Source organism: Mustela nigripes, chromosome 2, assembly GCF_022355385.1.
Source record: "Mustela nigripes isolate SB6536 chromosome 2, MUSNIG.SB6536, whole genome shotgun sequence".
In the NCBI taxonomy this organism is placed as follows: Eukaryota; Metazoa; Chordata; class Mammalia; order Carnivora; family Mustelidae; genus Mustela; species Mustela nigripes.
The window spans coordinates 12,472,360-12,492,678 of record NC_081558.1 but is presented as its reverse complement, the minus strand read 5'-3'; the positions used below and the strand labels follow the sequence as shown (position 1 = coordinate 12,492,678).

General features: G+C 56.2%; 1 protein-coding gene across 1 annotated transcript; it reads right to left on the bottom strand.

Moving 5' to 3' along the window:
* Nucleotides 1-837: 837 nt before the first annotated feature.
* Nucleotides 838-19,495, bottom strand: RAB8A (RAB8A, member RAS oncogene family). Its single transcript, XM_059389292.1, has 8 exons — nucleotides 19,235-19,495; nucleotides 14,740-14,800; nucleotides 12,833-12,893; nucleotides 9,302-9,379; nucleotides 7,690-7,779; nucleotides 7,009-7,074; nucleotides 5,678-5,728; nucleotides 838-2,279 (listed from the first exon to the last, which is right to left on the bottom strand). Exons 1-8 carry the CDS (start codon nucleotides 19,356-19,358, stop codon nucleotides 2,187-2,189), a joined length of 624 nt encoding a protein of 207 aa, XP_059245275.1. The 5' UTR covers nucleotides 19,359-19,495; the 3' UTR covers nucleotides 838-2,186.
* Between the last annotated feature and the right edge of the window lie 824 nt (nucleotides 19,496-20,319).

Sequence of the window (20,319 nt, the reverse complement as noted above, 5' to 3'; positions counted from 1 at the left end):
GCCAGAGCTATTTCTCTGACTTGTGCCCTGTAGAGACACAAGATGTGAAGGGAGGTGGGAGTTTTCCTCCGGGGGTGCAAGCCGGATAGTGAGGCTAACAGCGAGGACGATGAGGACGACGTGGCCAGCGGCTCACCTCCCAGTGCTTACCGGGCGCCCATCCCAGTCTGAGATGCACTAGCTTGCTGGCTCGTGCCTATTTGACTGGCAAGGGGACTGGGGCTCAGCCCGCCGCTGTGCTGGCGGGGGGGGGGGGGGGGACAGGGGCTCAGAACCCAGCACTCGACGTGGCAAAACGGGTGCCAGCAAGGATCCAGACGAGAGGACGGACGGTGGGGGCACGGTGGGGTCCGAGGTTGACCAGGCTGGCTTAATAGGGGACATGGTGTCCCCCAGTGGTGCTGTGGGTGCGTACACCTCTCCGTTCTCCTTGCGGGGAGGGGGGTGCAGTGATGAGGGCAGAGCCAGGGGTCGGGAAGCTTCTTCTCCCAAGTCAGGCTTTTGGTCACAGTTTCGTCTCCTCAGAGCTCAGGGTAACCGACCTCCTGCGCTTTGATCCTGTCTAGACCTGGGGTAAGAGCAAACCCGGCACACCTAGAGGAGCGGATGAGAGCCAAGACACGCGAGAGTGGAACAGGTGTGCAGGCCCTGCCAGCCGAGCCTGTGCTTTAAGTAAGAGGCCTCCCGGGGACCCCTGACCCAACACCTGGCCATATCCGTGTACCTCCAGGAACATGTGGACATAAAAATCCATGAACTTGAATCTGGTCCAATCTCTGATTTTACAGATGAAATTAAAACCAAGAAATAAGATAAGCTGTAAAAAAAAAAAACCCGTTAACTTTAAAATGAGCTTTAATTTGTCTTCCGTAAGTGCATTTATCCTTGTAAACAGAGCATGTTAAGAGATTTCAGGGGAGAGCAGACTATTGCTGGTATGTTGGTTTTAATTCACAAAAGAAACTACAACGCCAATGGCTTGGACTGACAGCAGCTTGGGGGTGGGGGTAGCGAAGATGTGGGGGCAGAAAGAGAAAGAAAGGCTCCCGGGTGACGCCCCTCCGACCTGGTTACCTGGTCCCAGTTGCACAGTCTCCACAGGAGGGCAGAGCTGTCACAACAGAACCAGGTGACGGCAGTTAAAACCAACTCAACTGCTCTGCACTCAGTCTGGCACCTGCACCCCGGCCCAGGCCAAGCGCGGCTTCACGCTCCCAGCCCGCCCGGCCAGGGTCTGCCACTGGAAATCAAAGTCGGAATCACTTCATGACACTACAGATCTGGAAAAATAAAAATCTCAGCTAGAAAGGATGTCCGATTTGGAGACAAAGGGAGGGAAGAGGCGTGGGGGGGCGCTGGGGTGGGGGGCAAGAGGCAGATGCCTCAAGCACAGGTGGACCATGTGTGGTTGCGCGTTCGGGGTCACCTGTGGCCCATGTGGTGTCCCCTCGGTGCTCAGACAGGGAATGCCAAGAGGCCCAGTGACCACGCCCGAGGCCTCGCTGGACTACAGACCAGCACCTGGCTGTGAACAGGAAGGGCCGCCCCATGCTTCTTTCCTCAGGATTTCCGTAATTTGTGCTTCCCTTTGGTTTGGTTTGACAGTTGCGAAGAAGGCGGGGGGGAAGAAAGGGAATGGTTTTCGTCACTTGTCCAAAACTGACAGAAGAGGAGAAAGTAGGCGTCCGATGTGCTAGGTGGACGCTTCGTGGGCCCGGCATGCGTCGCCTCGCTCAGGGTGTGGGGCCTGGAACTCCTGGAACCCTCGCTGGCCTCTGGGGGCCTGGCTTCTGTGGTGGGGCTGGGAACCGGCTTTCCGGGGGGGCTTTAGTTGTGCTGCCGTGAGATGAGGATCAAAGGCCTGGAGGTGGAGGCCCGCCGTGGTGGCTGACGCTCACGGTCGTACCTCAACTCCGTCTTCCTCTCTGATTACGCGACGAGAGGGCCCGTTCAGCAGACATCGAGGGAAAAATAGCAAATTCTTAACTTATTCTGTCTCCAAAGTTGAAAAAGATCAGACAGTTACTAAAATAAACAATTTCTCAATTGTGTCTGGTGGCCACGGGCCCAGGGGCCGCGGCACGGCAGGGAGTGTTGGAGGGGGAGGGCCCCGGCTGAGTGAGGGCCTCACTCAGGACAGGCACAGTCAGCTCGGCTGAGCGAGGCTCAGAGTAAGGCAGTGCTCCTCACAGAAGAACACATCGGAAAAAGCTGCTCCTCTTCTGCTGGTCTGGTGTGATTTTGACTCCCTGGTTGCTCCCTTGGGGACTGTTGCCTTCCTGAAATGGCAAAAGGTTTTCTGAGGTCATGGCTGAGCATCAGCTCTCCGGCTCTTAACCAGCCAGCCACCCATCTGCCAGTCCATCCACCCCTCCGTCCCCTCCCATTTGTCAAACTCTGTCACTTTCCAACCAGCCAATCATCTAACTGTCCCTTCCCACTGACCACTCGCTTTTCTCAGAGCCACACATCTGCTACCTACCTCTCCTTTCCAAGCAACCGTTCTTCCAGTCCCTTACTGGCCTGCCCATCCCCTGCTCCCATTCATCCCTTCAACATATTTCCCATTTGCTCACTGCCCCCCGCCCCAATGTCCTTCCTTTCAATCCATCTACCCACTATGCTGCGTCCCTCACAGTGAGGCAGCCCGGAGGCGGCAGAAAGACTGCCCTCTGGGATTGGGGGGCAGGGAGAGGGGAGATGGGTTCAAGGTCACTCCTGGCTGGTCTCCATGTCCCTGTGCCAAGGCTCTGACTTGTCCACCTTCTTGTCCCACAGCTGATATCACAGGCCCTATGCTCTAATCTTGTCCACTCGATCCATACTGAAACCCACCCATACACCCCCATTCTCAGGGGGTGCTCACCCAGCATCTGCCTGTGATCCAGAAGAACCTATTTTCTCCCATTCCACCCTGTTTGCATGGCTTGGTCCCCTTTTCTTTGACTAATTCCTTCTCATCTTTCTGCTCTTAAGTAAAACCTGAATTTATTCAAGTAGCCATCGAGGCCTATGCTGTGCTAGATTCTTGTGTGGGCACCGGGCATGCAGCGGTGGGCAAATGGTCCAGGCTTGGGGAGCTCGCATTGTATAGGGCAGACAAATCTTAAGGGTCAACAAAAAAGCCATGATTTCCCACAGCAGTGAGTAATGAGCGATAGGACAGGTAGAGGGTGGAGAAGCGTTTTGATGGTGGTGTCTGAACAGAGGCCTCGTGAAGTGAGGCCAGGGACAGTCCAGGGGCACAATTGTGGTCAGCGGAGTAACTACCCCCAGTATGTCCATGCCCTCGTCCCTGGAACTTGTGCAGAAGGAAATCTGACAAGCCAGGAGGGACTCTGCACATGTGACTGAGCTGAGAGCACAGCCTGGATCCCCTGGAGGCAGGGGGCATCCAACCCTGAGAGCAGAGCAAATTCCCAGCTGCGGTGGACAGAATGGGGACGGAGGAAGCAGGGTCAGAGAGATGCTGAGTGGCTCGCTCGGAAGATGCAGGAAGGGCTCACAAGACAGGGAATGGCCTCCAGGAGCCGGAGGAGGCGAGTTCTCCCCTGGGGCCTCCAGGGATGAGGGCACCCCTGCCGACACCTTGGTCTCAGTCTGAGATCTGTTTCCGACTTGTGACTGCCAGAACTTTTACACACGTGCGTTTTGGATGCTGCTGAGTGTTACGGGAATTTGCTACGGGGGTCCCAGGATGCTGGCGCAAGAGGGGAGCGCCCCAGGTGGAGGGCAAAGTCCAAAGGCACGTGAGGGGTTCAAGGAAACAGGAAAGGGCCTGTGTGGCTGCAGCAGACGACAGGGAAGCGGCAGGGTGAGAAGGCGGAGGGCGGCAGCGGCCTGGGCAGTGCGGAGTTTGCTCTCCGTGCAGCGAAGAGTGCTGGGCTGCGCAGAGCAGGAAAGGCCCAGAGGTCTGCCAGCAGGGTGGTTGGGGAAGAGCCTGGCTTTCTATGCTGCTCTCAAGAGAGAAGACAGGGATGGGCAGAGCTGGCTGCATCACTGATGTGACAAAAAGGAACTTGCAGCTCGGAGATAAACAGGTTCTGGAGAGCTAACGCACTGCACAGTGATTACAGTCAACAGTACTCTGTTGAGACTATTGCACCGTGTTATAAAGTTCAGAGTTGCTAAGAGACTCGATCTTAATTGTTCTCAACACAAAGAAGGAATGATAATTATGGGAACCCAAACTTGCACGCTGTTACATGTCAATTACATTTCAATTAAAAAGAAAAAGCAGAGCGGAAATGGTCTGGGGCTGTGACTCTGAGTATAAACAAACGTGTTAGGAAATGAGTAGGAATTTAACTGTCTGTGATTTGCAATCCAGTTCAGAAAGAGGAAACGCAAGGACAACGGCTGCACACCATCTTCATACAGCACGTCCGGAGGCCACCTACGGGCCGCGGAAAGCAGAGCATCACCACACGCTTAGTGTAACTGCCAGGGCGGAAGCGTCAAGAGAGATCATCAAGAATCACAATTTTACGTCACACTGAAGAGGAAAGAAAGGATAGGAAAACGACAAGCTGTTGCTGGTCAGTGGATCTGTGCACACGGATGGCTTCTTATTTCGACCAAGGGGCTGCTCCTCATCAATCTTGTTCTTTATAATTCCATTCACGGCTGCTGAGAATTACGGAGGCACATCTTAAATCAGATGTGAACTACCTGAGGGGTGTTTTGTGTCATGTGACCTCATCTGTGACCAGATGTGACTCAAGGGACAGACGGCTTTATGCTCTCGTATCCGATGACGAAAGGTGGGAAAGGGCCAGGAAAGAGGGGCCAAAGAGGGGCTGGGGACTCTGGGGCAACACTCTCAGCAGCCTTTAGGTGCTCAACACGCCCGAAGTACAGCCAACTGTGTAGACACGACCAAAGGCGGCACTAAAAATACTAGTGCCTGGGACTATGAAGCAAGAAAGCCAGAAAACAAACAAAAGCGTGGATGCGGAGGGATCCAGGCAGGACCCCTCCGAGGCCCCAGGGCCCTGGGACACATTGAAGCTCACAGAGCTGTCCCAAACTATAGCATTGGAGATGGACTTGAGATGGAGAGCCGGTGGCTGTCAGACACAGCCCTGCTGGCAGACTCATCCCGGGGAGGGCTGTGGTTCTGGGCCTGCATGCGGCTTTTCGGCAGGAGGCTCTCTCCTTATGCATGCGATCTCCCAGGCAGCATGGAAGGGGCTGTGTATTTCCTGCCAGCTTGTGTGCTCAGCGGGCAGCACTGGGCATGGAGCAGCTCTGAGCCATATAGGAAGGATGGAACAAAGCAGTGCCTCTGGGTGCGAGGGCCCAAACCTCTCCCGCTACCCCTCGCCCCTTTTCCAAAGATGCCCTGCTGGGTCCGGCCGGGCCCCGACAAGCAGGATCTGCCCTGGGGATGCATCACAGCAGTGAAGCCAAGGACGGCTGGTTCCAACAGGGACCGGAGCAAAGATTCAAAAAAGGACATACACTTGGGGTGCCTGCGTGGCTCAGTGGGTTATGCCTCTGCCTTCGGCTCAGGTCATGATCTCAGGGTCCTGGGATCGAGCCCCACATCAGGCTCTCTGCTCAGCGGGGAGCCTGCTTCCTCCTCTCTCTCTGCCTGCCTCTCTGCCCCCTTGTGATCTCTGTCGAATAAATAAATAAAATCTTCAAAAATAAGAAAAAAAGGATATACACTCACCAATTTTTTGTCCATTTTTGCTTTGATGTCTCTGGCGAGAGTGAAAAACGCCTGTGGAATAAGCATGTCATTAGTGCCCCTGGAGCAGGGGACAGAGAGGGGCTTGTCGGTTCTGGGCCGTACCCCTACCCCCGTGTAGGAGAAGTGGTGGGACCGTGGGGTGGGCAGGGGGCAGCATTAGGGCAGCTCCCCGGGTGTAGGTGTCCCCTGCCCAGCCCCATTTCCTGCTGCTACTGGGCTACTCCTGCCAACCTGGACCACTACCTCCCCTGGGCCAATGACCCGGGATGGGGGACAGCATGACTGGGCAGAAAGGACACTCAGGTTCAAAGGGGTGAGTGACTTGTCTGAAGGCACACAGTGCCTAACTGACAGAGCTAGAAGGATCCATGAGGACGACCTAGCTTTCCATCCCCAACTCCTGTGTTCTGTCCAGTTTCGCCCCTGCTTCTGATGGTCAGGGGCAGAGAGAAAGACAAACCATTCTCAGCCCAATAAGCTTCATTTCCCTGCCAGCAGGGAGGCCTGGAAAGGCCGGTACTGGGTGAAACGTTTCTCCCCCCATGCTTGACAAAGGCTCAACCCAGGCTCTCTTGGGGGCCACATGATGTGGGAAGTTCTATTATAGAGGCTGACCTGGGGTGCTGAGGAAAGGGGGAGGGGCCTATAGGCCTGAGGGACAAGAGGCTTCCCCGGGGAAGGCTCACTTGGGCAGGGCTCTGAGGGAGAAGGGGGTACAAAGAGGGTGCCACACAGGCGGCGTGGCAAGGAGGGTGCTGGGGCTGGTCAGAGAGGGCCTCTGTGCCAGGTGTACGGGGCTGAGCTCAGCAGTGACAGGGGAGACCCACTGTAGGAAGATCACTGGGGCGGTGGGACAGAGGTGGGCAGGTTAGCTGCGAGGCCTGCAGCCCATGGAGAAGAAAGGGTGGTGTGGGCCAAAGCTTAGCCAGGGCTCCCTGCTCCATCTGGGCTGTGACCAGGGCCTGTCTGAGGGTGGCATGGCCAAGAGCACAAACTTGGAGCCAGGCCTGGGCACCAGTCAGCTAGGTCTATCTGAGGCTCAGTTTCTCCATCTGCAAAACCATGCCTGCTGCCCAGGGCTGCCCAAGAGCCACTGAGGTAATGTCCTGGGTGGCCAGCTGGGGCCCACACCTGCTGATGTCCAACACAGCAGCGGTTCCCCCAAAGGTCCTGGCACATGGCACTGTCCGAAAAGTGCCTCCAGGCCAGCCGGCTGATAAAGCAGCCCAGAGCCTGAGGTCAGAGCCTCCCCAAAGGGTGCAGCCTGTTCCTCAGCCTGGAGGGGTTTGTGCCGTGGGCCTGGGACTCACATTCTCCACATTGATGTTGGCCTTCGCACTGGTCTCCATGAACTTGATTCCGTAGTCCAGGGCCAGCTGTGAGGAAGGGAGACACACATGTCCACCTCAGCCACCAGGCACCCCTGAACCCCACAAACCACCAAGTGGGGAGCAAGGAAGCTGGGGGGGGGGGGCTCTCAGGCCATGGACGTGACCTCCTGGGCTGCTCCCTCAAGCCCCCTGTGGACAGTAGGTGGTGAATGGGGGAATGTCTCTGGCAGGAAGATGGAGGGGCCCGGCTCAAACCACAGCTCTGTCCTCTGCTCCCTGTGGTCTCGGCAGGTTCCCACCAGATGCCTTCTGGGGGCACACAGTGCACACCCCAGGAGCCCTGGCCCTTGCAGTCTTTAGACAGAACCCCAGCCAGGGGAGTGTGCTTTCCCCCCTCTCTTCCCAAAGAAAGCACCCCACCAGCGCAACCAACGTGTCCCACTTTGCCTGGCGAAGACCTGAGTCCTAGACCCTGAGTCTTACACAAGCCAGGATGGCGGGTCAGTGTATGCTCAGAAAGACTGTGAAGGAGTCGCCCCCACTCCATCAGCGAGCAACTGGGGACCCTTTGGGCCAGAACAGGTCTCCATGCAGAGAACCCTAAAACCCCAAGGTCCCTCTGCCGGGAGGCACCAGATCCAAGCTGGCTGCCGTGCTCACCTTTTCTCCCCGTTCCTTGGAAACTTGTCTCTTGTCGTTCACATCACACTTGTTCCCGAGTATCATCTTTTCGACATCTGCAGAAGCATGCTAGGGTGGAGGGGCAGACAGGGAGGGTGAGAGGTCAGAGGGGACCACAGGCCGACAAGCAGTCTGTCCTGAAATCAGGGTGGTGGGCCAAGACTGCTAGCCACCTTTGTACCGGCGACAAGCTGAAGCTCAGAAAGCCTGAGTGGCCTGTCCCATGTCACACAGCCAATACAAGGGCAGAGTCCAGGTTCGACTAGTACTCTGACCAAGCACACGCCTACTGGCTCCTGAGGACAGCTTCTCTATGGGCCATGTCGACACCCAGGTTCCGAGGCCGCTCCTGGCAGGGCCCGGCCTACGGGAGGCCAGCAAGGCTGGCCATTTCCCTCTGCTTGCCTCCCTCCCTCTGGCTCCTCCGCCGGAGGCCCCAGCTGCTGTCCTGGGACCTTCTGCCCCACTCCAGCTCTCTCTGTTTAGGCTCTGAAGTGGGCAACACCTGTTTGGGGTGCCCCCCCCCCAACCTCAGCCAGCCGTGGGTGCTTCCCTATCCCCTGGTGCTCTGACAACTGCCCTCTCTACCCCCCACACTGTGTCTGAACAGGACTCTTCCTCCAATTTTCCCGAGGCCCCAGTGGAGGAGTCAGTGCTTCCTGAGGGACTAGGGTATGGAAAAGGGCCTTCTTTGTGTAGTTCAGGTCTGGTCTTGGTGAGACATGCTGCCCCGCTCCCTGCCCAACTTCCTGTTAACTGCAAGCCCCCTCTTGGCTGGAACAGTGAATTTCCACAAAGACCAGTGGGAGCTGTTCCTTGTCCTCCGCCAGGGCCCAGCCTCCAGCCAGCCAGTGTGGGGCTGTCAAGAAGGCGGCCTGGTGCCACTGCTCCCGGACGCCAGTGGTGACGGGACCTTTGGTTGTGGCTTTATGGATGGGTGAAGTCCTCTGGCTGCACCTTTGACCCAAAGCCCCACCTGATGAGTCATCAAAAGCCATAAGTGCCATCGTCCAAGAAGGCTTGGCAGGTGACAGCCGGAAGGCGAGGACACCAGCTTTGGGACTGGGAGGTGGGGCTAGCTGCCTTCTTTTCCCTCCTTGGTTCCAGGTCTTCCCTCTAGGCCAGCTGTAGTCAAAGAACTGCTGGCCTGAACACAGGTAGCTCAGACCAGCTCACACCGTTCTCTGCTGGAACTCAGTACAAACTGAAATGCCTTCCGACCACCTCTACCCAACACAAGGGTCACGCCTATTCTAGAACCTTCCTTTTCTAATTAGCACCAAATGTTCACGGTGATCAAGAGCTTGGATATCTCTTCTCTCATGACTGAGACACTGCCCAGATCCAACAGTCCCGCTGGGGAAATGGGCTCTTGAGGCCTCCCCGTGATGAGGCCAGACCCATGTGTGGTCTCCAGCGTCAGCTGCCTAGCTTCTAGTCTCCATCCCGGGTATTCTCCTAGCTATAGGGCTCTTGGCAAGTGACTTCTAGGGATCTCGTGATCTAATCCATGACCAGGCAGCTCTGGGGTGGGGACTGAGAAGAGACACGTATGAAGTTCCTATGCCACGGGCGAGGTTATGAGCCTTACCTCCTCAATGTTCCGAATCCAGTTCCGGATGTTGTCAAAGGACTTCTCGTTGGTGATGTCATAGACCAGCATGATGCCCTGAGCGGAGGGAGACAGACACGCGAGCTAGATAAGCTGCGAGCTTCAGGGAAGGCCCCCAGCAACGTGGGGGCGCTGGGACTGGCCCCAACAGGACACCCCTCCCACTAACTGCTTCTACTCCACCCCTGGGTCCCACACCCCCTTCTGCTGGACTGCAGCACCAGCTCCTCCCCAGTCTCCCAGGCTCTCGTCCTTTCTACTGAGCCACTGAGGGGGACCCTTCACCCTACAGACCAGCTCCCACCACCCCAGGGCCAGCAGGGTAAGTCTGGCCCACACCCGGCAGCCCGTGACGTGTTACGGACCTCCCAGCCTCACGTCCCACAGCGCCCTGCCCCACACGCTGTGCTCCATGGGCCCAGCGCCCACTGGGCTCCCCTTCACTCCACTCCTCTGCTGTGCTCAGCCTCCCCCACCCTCTCCCTCACTGCCACCCTCCCTCCCGGCCGGAGTCACCTCTGGGCACTCCAGGATGACCTCTTGTCTGACACCTACTGCAGTAGGGTCTCCCTGAAGCCCCAGGTCCTGGTCACATGGGTGCCACCACTCCCAATATACAGACGAGGACCTTGAGGTGGGGGATGGCTAGGCCTGTCTCCTGTCCCATTTGAGAGTAAAGGGCACAACTGAGGCCTGAACCCCTGGATGGCCTGATGCTGACACCCTTCTGCGTTCTGGTGACTCCACTTAAGTGGGGGGCCAGCTTGGAGCAAGGGGCTGGGCAGCACTGAGGCCCCTGAGGTTCCATAACCCAATGCGTGAGCACCTATGGGACAGTCCAGGGGTCCCCATGATCTTGTTGCCATCACCGAGCAGGGCAAATATCCTTGTTTGATACAAGGGAAACTGAGGCACACAGAAGAGACCTTTAAGACTGAAGCCCAGGCAAGGCTAACTCTGAAGAAGCTGATCACACCAGCCCTTGTCAGGAACCTCCCTGGGCCCTCCTCGGGACCAAGCAATGCTGAGGGCCACCTCTGCGGCCCAATGGGGTCAGCTGTCCTGACCCAGCCTGGCTTACTCTATTCCCTCAGGCTACCCCACCAAGGGCACAGCCCTGCACCCGTGACCTCTGGCGCTGGCTATGAAGTCTCTGAAGCTGTTTGAGTCTGCAGAGTAAGAACACGGGCTGTCGGTGCTGGGCTGGGAAGTGGGGACCATGGGGAGGACGTGTGACAAAACCTCAAAGGTGTGAGAGAGCCTCCACAATCCTAAATCCCAGCCATGAACCTGAGAGGATGCACTGCAGACTTGTAGCCTGCCACAACCATGGCCATGGCCGAATCCCTCAAAAATGCCTCCTAGGGGCCCTTTCTCAGGGCTCTCTTGGAGAAACTGAACAGAAGCCACCTGTGGGATAACTCGGTGGAGGTTTCAGCAGCCGTGCTGTCCACCACACGCCAGCCGAGGCCAGTGTGAATAGAAGACGCCGGCGTGCAGACTCCATAAGTCAAGCATCACTTGCCCAGCAGCTGCCCTCTGGCCGTCAGGGGCAAGGAATGCCACGGGGTCCTGAGGCCTTTCCACTCTTTATCCAGGGACTGGCCCATCTGGTGGACCAATTGATACCACAGGCTCAAGATTCCAAGGTCCCAGATATTCACCAACTAAGGGGTATAAGCAGTGGGTAGAGCTCTATCAGGAAAGAGAAGTTCCTAGAAAACACAAAATCGCCCTATTCCAGGTCCTCCCAGAAACTCTCCTTGAAGCTCCAAATGACCATTTTCCCAGCCCTCGTTGTGCACAGCTCCCCGTATCGGGTTGTAAGTTCATGATGGGACAACAGACATCCAATGCTGCCAAATTTGGGCCCCCACAGTTTAATACTATGCAGGGAGAAGCTGGCTTCCATGGTAGCTATGTCCTCTGACTGTCCCGCGAGGTCACCCCTGGCCACACATGACTCTGGAGTAGTTAAAATGCAGCTGGTGCTCCTGAGGGGCTGGATTTTTTACTTTAATCAATTTAAACTCAAAGAGCCAAAAGTGGTTGCTGGCTTCCATATGGGTTCGCACAGATTTAGGACTGCAAACCACAAACCTTGGGGTTGGACAGGGCCACACAAATGGTTCAGCCCAGTGCCACCTGGGGCTGGCTGAGGATGTGGGCAGTGTTGACAGCCAATCAGTACTGGCCCGGCCATCTACCCTCCATGTGAACTTAAGCAGGGCATGAAGCCGTGCTGAGCCTCAGGTACCCTGTCTATAAAATGGGGATAACCATAGCACCCATGCTCAGGGGTTAATGGCCAAGACCTGGGCCCAGTAGCTGGCCCAGGAAGGGGCTCAGTGAATGGAGCAGTGGGGTGGAGGTGGCTCTTGCAGGCCAGACAGGGATGGGGCCCACCTGGGGCCACACAGCAGAAGCTCCCCCAGGGCCAGGCCCCAGATCCCCAAGACCCCTATCCCGCCACAGCACAGCAAGGTGAGAGGAAAATAAGTAAATACATCTTAATGAGGAGTGCTAAGGTTGCAACCCACATGACTGAGTTTCTATTATGTTTCAGAAGCTGCGTGGGGTATTAAAAATACTTAATGCCGCCACTCATTTCGGCAGTCCACCAGCACTTCCCAGGCACAGTCCCAGGCACAGGGCAAGCGGCAGTGACCAAGACGGGGCCCTGCCCTCACGGAGCTTATGGTCTGACGGCGGAAGCAGGCATTTATGCTGCTGTAGGATGGGGTATACACTGGGAAGGGTGGGGTGTGGTAGGAGCTGGAAAGGGGCAGCTGGCCATCCATCCTCACAGCTGCCCGGAACACAGTTCTGTTCTCTGCTCCACTTTCCAAGTCAGGAGATGGAGCTCAGATGGTGACCTGGGGCTCTGAGCCAGGCTGCAGACCTCTGGCCCCCAAGCGCTCGGCTCTGTACATGCTTCACACATGCACAACCTGCTCAAGGCCCCCGAGGGCAGGAACTAAGCCCATTCCAGGTCCTCCTCTATTTCTACCTCAGGCCTGGCCTTGAGAAGGTGCTCAACAGAAGTACTGGAGGGATGTGGAGCAAGTCTTCCTATCACAGTACCCGCCTCTGGCCCAGGAGACAAACCTAATGGCCAACAGCCCAGAGCAAGTCAGGTCCTGGATAATCTTCAAGTCTTTGGGCGCAGATTCCATAGAGACTACGTGGGCCACGTGAACACTCCTAAGTGTTGGGGCATGCCATCTCCAATTTCACTGACCTCACCTGGAAGAACCGGCTTCCTGGGTCTTCCCTCATCCCTGAAGAATTAGGTTTCCTTAAACCCTGCATTGTCTCTAAAGCAAAAGGGGATGTACGTGGGGGCAGGGCGCACTGTCTTCTCCTGAAACTAACCTGGGACCGAGGACCCCTAAGACGCCTGCACGTGGGATCCCCAGAAACGTCCAGGCTTTGGTATTCAAGATGGTGATGTTCATTTTGACCAAAAAAGAAAAAAAAAAAGAAAAGGAAGCAAAAACCAATCCATACCATTGCGCCCCTGTAGTAGGCTGTTGTGATCGTCCGAAACCGTTCCTGACCAGCTGTGTCCCTAAAGGAGAAGAAGGGATACGGGTGATGGCGAACACCAATAACCATTACAGTGGCAGCAGGGGACATTTTCCCAGGACGGACACCCCGCTTTCTCACGAGTGAGTTCCTAATTCACCGACCTGCCATGGGGCAGCACCTCCACTCTCCCTATTCCTACAGAGAAGGAAACGGTGACCCAAGAGGTGTCCCGCTGGGTGTAAAGTCAGGTGCCATGCTCCCCATGACTCCTCTGGTTTCTGGGGCTTCTCCCCAGAGCTGCTGGGTCACCAAAGAGGCAAATCAGATATTATCTGTGAAAGTCCAGGGCCACAAGGGTCTGGAAAGGCTTGGCTACACGGCAGGAGGGCTGGGCTGGGCAACCTCAGGGGGGCCCAGAAGCACTTCTGCACTTGCTGTTTTGGTGGAGGCCAGGGAGAAAGCCCTCCGTCATTGGGGCAGAGGTGACACCAGGCTGAGACACGCTACGCCCAGCCCCGCTCCTGGCATGGGAGGTATTCAGTGCTCGGGATAAAGGGGACTTTATGGATTGGTGGCAGAGCCAGGGCAAGACCCAAGTCTTTTGTCTCTGGACCCATGGCTCCTTTCACGACCCCACACCCGCTTCCTCCCCTGCCGAGGGCTCTCAGTCTGGACCGCACAGAAGCGCCTCACTTGGGCCTCTGTTCACTTTCTGATGCCAACAGCAGGTGACATCCGTGGTTACGGACAGTCATTTTATTTCCAACTGTGGCCCTCGTCCAAAAAAGTTACGAAAGTCATTAACCCTAAGGAGACTGCTAAGAGCAGAAAACGGAAGAGAGGGGAAGAGGAAAGCGAAACTCTTGTCTCAGTGTCACTGTGGACTTCGGGCACGGAGGCTGCTGGGAGCCACGTGTGGCAGGTGGAGGCACTTCTGGAGGCAGCCTGAAACTGCCTGATTCCCAACAGACAAGGGTTAGGACTCATCCAGATTTGGGACTCTGGAGTCTGATCGAGTCCGAGGCAAACGCCACAGAAGCCGAGGGGCCATACTTGGCAAGCAGGGCAATGCCCGCGCTCTGACGCCGGGTGAGGGAGACAGGCTGCAGGGAAGATAGCTCTGCGGCCCATCCCACCACAGGGGCTAGCTGGGGCCAGGAGACTGCACCACCCTCTCAAACAGGACTTCTCTCTAACTCTGCTCAGGGCATACACTTCCCTGTCAGTGACGTGGCTACGGGGAGGGAACTCCCCTCCACCTGACCAGCTAAGCTCAGCCTTCCTGGCGCCACGGGCTACACAGACCACAGTCAGCATCAGTCACAGGGACTCACTATGCTTCTAATTTAAAAATCGTGAGAAATCGGCCCCGGGTCAGTGGAATGGCCATGGGTCTCACCATTGGGCCTGGGCCTCAGTCTATTTTTGGTTCGGGGGTTTCGGGTCTATGTGTTAGAGAAGTAAGGCCTGGGCTGCCCCAGGACAGAAAAGAGGAAATGATGTCTGGCCTCCTTCAGTGACCTGATAGGCTCAAAGAGGAAACGCTGGGCTGGGGAATTTCACTGCTCTGCAGCCTTCACCGCTGCCTGGGCACAGAGAGCACTCTCCAAGTTTAATGGAAGTAGGCCACCGAGAAGCCCAGAACCAGCTGTGCCCACATCCGAATGCTGAGCTAACCAGGACTGGCAGCTCTGTCTCCAGAAGGTGCTGACACAGACTCCAGGGCCCAGTAACCAGCAGAGCACAGTCCCCGAGGTTTCTGAAGAAAAGCCTGATTTGTACGGCAGGGCACAAAGAGATGGAGGCCATGGTCACGGAGACGGGGAAAGAGGTACCAGGGTTTCTGGCTCAAAGCCCTCATGGGCGAAGGTGGCAACAACGCTTACCATATCTGTAGCTTAATTCTCTTGCCATCGAGTTCTATGGTCCTAATTTTAAAGTCAATTCCTAAAAGAAAAGAAAAAAAAGGCACATCACCGTCAGCCCATTTCCCAAGCTGCCTCCGAGGCGGGCACTGCCAGCCTGGGTGGGGAAAGGCATCCACGGCTTTGGCAGCACCTGTCGGGCACCGGGCACGTGGGATCTCGGAATCTCCCACAACAGATCGGGAGGCACCTGGAGAACTTTCTCCTTTCATGGACGGGGAGGCTGCGGTTCAGAGCTGGCAGGCAAACCCAGATACTTCAGGTGCCAAAGCCTTGTTCTATCCCCTCTCTCCACCGGGCCGCCTCTGGGGGTGAGCCTCTATAGGACGCTTTGCTGGCCAGAGCCCCATGCTTCCGGCCACCCAGCACCAGGCCCTTCAGGCACACAGGGCACGGAGCCCCATGACACCCCAAGATATTGCTCCCATGGCCTCCAGGCCTCTACCCTTCCCACCTGCTGTTCCTTCTCTGTCGGCGGTCCCCACCCCACCCACCTCTCAGCCCACCAAACTCTCTCTCTTAGGCCATGCTGGAAGGTCACCTTCCAAGAAGCTTTTCTGCCCCTGCCCCTCTTGTCCCCTTTCCCCAAGACGAGGGTGACCCGTCAGCCTCTTTGGCTATTCTCCAGGCTCCTACCCCCTCGGTCACCTCCCAGGGTTTCCAAACCACATTCAACCATGTCACAAAGCTAACCTCTGTTCCAAACCTTCTAGGGTGTCTGCCAATTGATGGATGAACAAAATGGGGTCCATCCATACTACTACTGAGTCATGAAAAGGAACAAAGCCCCAACACACGCTGCAACATGGATGAACCTTGAGAACATCACGCTGAGAGCAAGAAGCCAGACAGGAAAGGTCAAAGAGCGTAGGACCCCATTCGTATGAACTCTCCAGAACAGGCAAATCCAGACAAACACGAGATCAGCGGTTGCCAGAGGTTGCAGAGGGAATGGGAGATTCAGGGGGTTGACTTCTTTTTGGGGGCTTTTTGTCCTAACAAAAATGTTCTAGAATTGGATGCGGTGATGGCTCTACAACTCTGTGACTATACTAAAAGCCCCTGACTTGTATGTTTTAAATGGATGAACTCTACAGTTCACGAATTCTATCTCAATAAAACTGTTTAAAAAAGCCAAAACAGTTTCCACTGGCTTCCCACCACCCCCGTGGCCCCAGAAAAAAGTGAGAAGGGCGGCATGGGAACTGGTTCTGCCCAGCCTGGTCACCTCTCCGCACCTGTGGCTCATGTGACGGTTTCCTAAATATCCCAAGATCCGGCCTGGGGGCTCTCTGTTTGCTTTCTTTTCTTGCAAGGTTGTTTCCTTCCAGTTATCTGCCTCATCTCCTCACTGCTCCCCACCCCTGGGCCATTCACTCAGGTCTCTGTTCAAGTCACCCCCTCTGGGAAGCCTTCCTGACCAGCCTCGCGCTCTCCTCCCAATCTTTTTCCTTCTTCATGCACTTATCCCTGACAGTGTTTATTTGCTCCATGAACCTGGGAATAAACCTGCCCATGTGAATGGCCTGCACGGAGGGCAAATAGCCCAGATCTCTGCTCGTGAAGCCATGAGGCTGAAGCCTGGCTTGACCCCTCAGAACTGATGACAGGGATGCTAATTCCATCCCTGCCCACCTCAGGAAGTATCCAGGGGGCCACAGGGAATGTCAGCCTGCACGTGAAGTTTGCCCACAAGAACATAAGCTCCAGGAGGGTAGGGGCTCAGATGTCTCACTCATGGCAGTGTCTCCAGTAACTCAGCATGGCAGAGGCCAACTACGTATTTGCTAGATGCTGATCACCCAGTCCTGCACACACACCTTGACTACAGGTCTTGCTGCATTTCTGTTTCCCTCTGATTCATCCAAGTCATCTCTGCGGCCCTGGCGGCCCTGATGGTACTAGCAGGTGTTGGGGAAAGTCGGCAGGGCAACAGAACTAAGAGCAACAGGGTCTGTGTGGTGCTGCATGGTTTATGATGCACTCTGACGCTACACCATCTGTCTCCCTAAAGGAATGAGTGAATGGGGCCCTGAGGAGGCGGTGGAAGCTGAGCCAGGCAGCAAAGAACCAATTCCAGGAGCCACGGGGCCAAGTTCACACCACAAATGATCGATGAAGCTGATGAGAATAGGCTTTGGCAAAATGAAACATGAGCAGGAAACAAACAGCCACTTAATCCCTGATCTATAAAGAAAACCCAGACGTACACTTAGTGCCAACAGAGAATCACCTTTATGCATTCAGTTGTAGTTCAGGACTAAGAGGCCAGTGATGCTCCTTCCTAAAACACCCTCCACCTCCTGTCACAGATGCACAGGGACATAGAAAATAAACACTGTTTCATTGGCAAAGTCCAACAGCATTACTCTGTCCTCTCCTCTTCCTGGGTTTCATTATCACACCAAATTTAATTAGGAAGTGTAAACTTTACAAGGCTAAGAATTATGAGGCCATTACTTCAAGGTCAGGATGAATGAAATTTTCTTAGAAGACAGAGGCCTGCAGGAAAACTACAAATGTAATGAGAATACCATGGTGGGAGGGAGAGATTCTGGGTTCAAGGGCCACCTCTACCTTCCCAGGGGACCTCGCCCAAGTCATGTCTTTGTCTGGAAGTGAAGGCCAGTCTCCTCAGAGCCCTTAAGTGCTAGACTGGGTTTTCTGGCCAAGAATTAGGAACCAAACAAAAAAGTCTAATCCCTGAACTAATATCACTAGTGCTTGTGCTGAATGGGAAGTTTCTGATGCTGGGAAACAGATCTGGGTTGAGAGCGAGCCACAACCTGCCAGGAGTTAACATCACTTCCTGATTGGTGAAGACGCAAGGGTTATCCCAAAGTTTGACCTTAGGGTGGCAAAGGGGGAGGAATCAGAAATATCTGTGTCCAAGGATGGGATGCTGCCACTGCAGGGAGCCATCTTGCTTCCTCCAGGTAGCCTCTGTCCATGATGACAACCCCTTATCCACTGTACATTTCGGATCTTCGACCAACCAGGGCACTGGTCAAGGCAGCCAGTGTTATTCCTAACCTGAAGAGACAGGGTTCAGAGAGACTAAGTGCTTATTCAAGGGCAAACAGCAGCTGGAAAGCAGGCATGGCCATTTTCAGTCCAATTCTCTCTACTCTGCATCTGGCGTACAACTGTAAAGTGCAGCCCCTAGAGGAGGGCAAGGTTGGACAAAGCAGATCATCATGGGGTTCAGGGAGATAGATGAGTGGGTTCAAGTTACACAGGGGTAAAGCAAAATCTGGTCCCTAGGTCTTCCCCATTCAGAATCAACTCCTGGGCTGGAACAAGACTGCAGAGCTCACAGGCCACTCTGCTTGATCGGTGTTATTTTCAGGTCAAACGTTTTCACGCGGGCAATGGCCGTTGTTTGTGACACGGGGAGAAGTGAGCTCCACTTTTGTGGGTATCAGCACTGAGAAGCAACAAGCCAATTCTGTTCAACCACAATGTGGGCTGGCTCTGTGGGAAAGGCTGTTCTGCAGTGACAACCGGTGTCCTGGGCCTCAAGATAGGGAAGTCAGGGCTGTCTGTGGCAGCAGCTGATTTTGGTTTCTCACTGAAGTTTTTATCTGGCATCTCCTTGGGGATGACAGGTCCTTGGGCAGGCAGCTGTCACCCTCAAGTGATGGAAAGTCCAGCAGAGAAAGCCTCCAGACTCCTCACCATTCCTTCTAGAGGAAAATCACCCGTGGAGGAAACAGGTTCAGGGAGAGGGGCTTAACCCCTCAACATGCCAGAGGAAAAGAGCAGGAGAGGTCTGGTTTAAAACAAGTTCTGGTTCGTAGATGGACCAGCGATGCTTGCCCTGGGGGCAAGCGCTCACATCTCTCTGGGATGGTCCAGCCTTGAGTTTTGGAGTTAGACCCACATGGATTCAAATTCTATCTTTGCCACCTGCAGTCTGTGACCTTGGGTGAGTCTCATCCCTCCCTGGACCTCAAATTCCTCATCTGTGAAACGGACTCATAAGAGCACTTAACACTGAAGACTGGAGAGTGTGATAATGCACATAAAGCGGCTAGCACACAGTAAATGCTTAATAAGGTCAGATGTCATAGGCCTCTTCCTATGGCCTACTCCCCAGGCCTGTTTCACTTCTGTAAGGTGGGAACTCCAAAAGAACAGCTTCGAGGGCTGCTGCGTGGACAGAACGAGATGACCGGCGCCCGAACCCCAGCCCAAGGCACATACTACCTGAGGAGCAAGCTGAAGGCTGGAGCCTCAGTCTCCCTATCTGCAAAATGGGCACTTGGTTCGCTCCCCCCCCCCAGAGCCCGGGAACCCCCGAAAGGCGGTGGAGGCGGCTGTTCTCCCCTCCGGTCCCCTCGACCCTCTCAGATCCCTGGATCCGTCCGGCCCAGCCGCTCCCTCAGCCCCAGCCCTTCAGGGGCGCGCCCGGCCCGGGCCTCCGGCGTCCCCGGCCGCTCCCCGGCCCCGCTACCTATGGTGGAGATGAAAGTTGAGTTGAAGGCGTCCTCGGAGAAGCGGAACAGGACACAGGTCTTCCCAACCCCCGAGTCCCCAATCAGCAGCAGCTTGAACAGGTAATCGTAGGTCTTCGCCATATTACACTCTCTCCCCGACGGGAAGTGCGGCCAGCGCCTCGCCACTGGCCGCTAGCCCCGTCCATCAGCGCCGAGCCCGCCCTCTATTGGCTCCCGGCCCGCCGCGCGTCACCGCGGCCCTCGCCCGCTCCCGCGCCCCGCCCGTCGCGGGGAGACCTGGGGAAGGGGCGAGCAAGGAACGGTGCCGGAAGCGGCCCGAGCGCGCCGCTCATTGGTCGGCGCTCGGGACAGGGCGGACTCCAATTGGCCCGCAGTGAAGAGTCGAGGGGCTTCAAAAGAAGACCAGCAGGAGGCGTGGCATCCCGGGTCCCCGCCTTCTTCCCCCGCCCCCCGGTGGGAGGGGGAGAGCGGGGAGCGTCGCCAACGGCTCCGCGTGCCCGCAGTTTGGGGGCGGGGCCTGGGGCGCGTGCGTACGCGGGAAAGAGAGAGAGAGAGAGGGAGAGAGAGAGAGAGAGACCGTTAGGCGCCAGTAGAGGGCGCACGCGCGGCGGGCTCTCCGGCTCCCGCCCTCACGGCCTGCGCAGCCTCCGTAGGCGCCGGGGAGAACGCGGGAACGGGCTGCGAAGGTGGCCCTGGTGTGTGGAGGCGGCTGCGTCAGGCCCGGGGCAACGGAAGAGGAAAGGGGAGAGGGGGCGCCCGCCGTAGTCGAAGCAAGGCCCCCTCAAGACGTCCTCCGGAGTCTCAGCGCTGGCCAGGGGACTACTTAGGGTTACCCAGGCCTCCGCCACCTGAGCGGCTTCACCGCCATTCGCTGGGCTGAGGCCCGCGGGGACTCCTTGCGCTGCGCCCTCGGACCTAATTAGAGATTGCCCAGACCACTGTCTGCCTGCAGCTTTCCCCGGGACCCTCGGCTGCCCCAACCCAGTCGGCCGCCCAGGGAGCTAGGGTCGTGAGGCTCCTAGGTGATGGTTCCGATCATTGTTCTTCGTCTGCTGGCGTTGTCCGCTCTTACAAAAATACA

Excerpts from the sequence above, each read along its gene's own strand:
- RAB8A (XM_059389292.1), bottom strand. The coding sequence starts at position 19,358 with ATGGCGAAGACCTACGATTACCTGTTCAAGCTGCTGCTGATTGGGGAC. Across the intron at positions 14,801-19,234 it reads AACTTTCATCTCCACCATAG|GAATTGACTTTAAAATTAGG; the intron begins GTAGCGGGGCCG and ends CTTTTCTTTTAG. Across the intron at positions 2,280-5,677 it reads CAAAAATGGACAAAAAATTG|GAAGGCAACAGTCCCCAAGG; the intron begins GTGAGTGTATAT and ends TTGCCATTTCAG.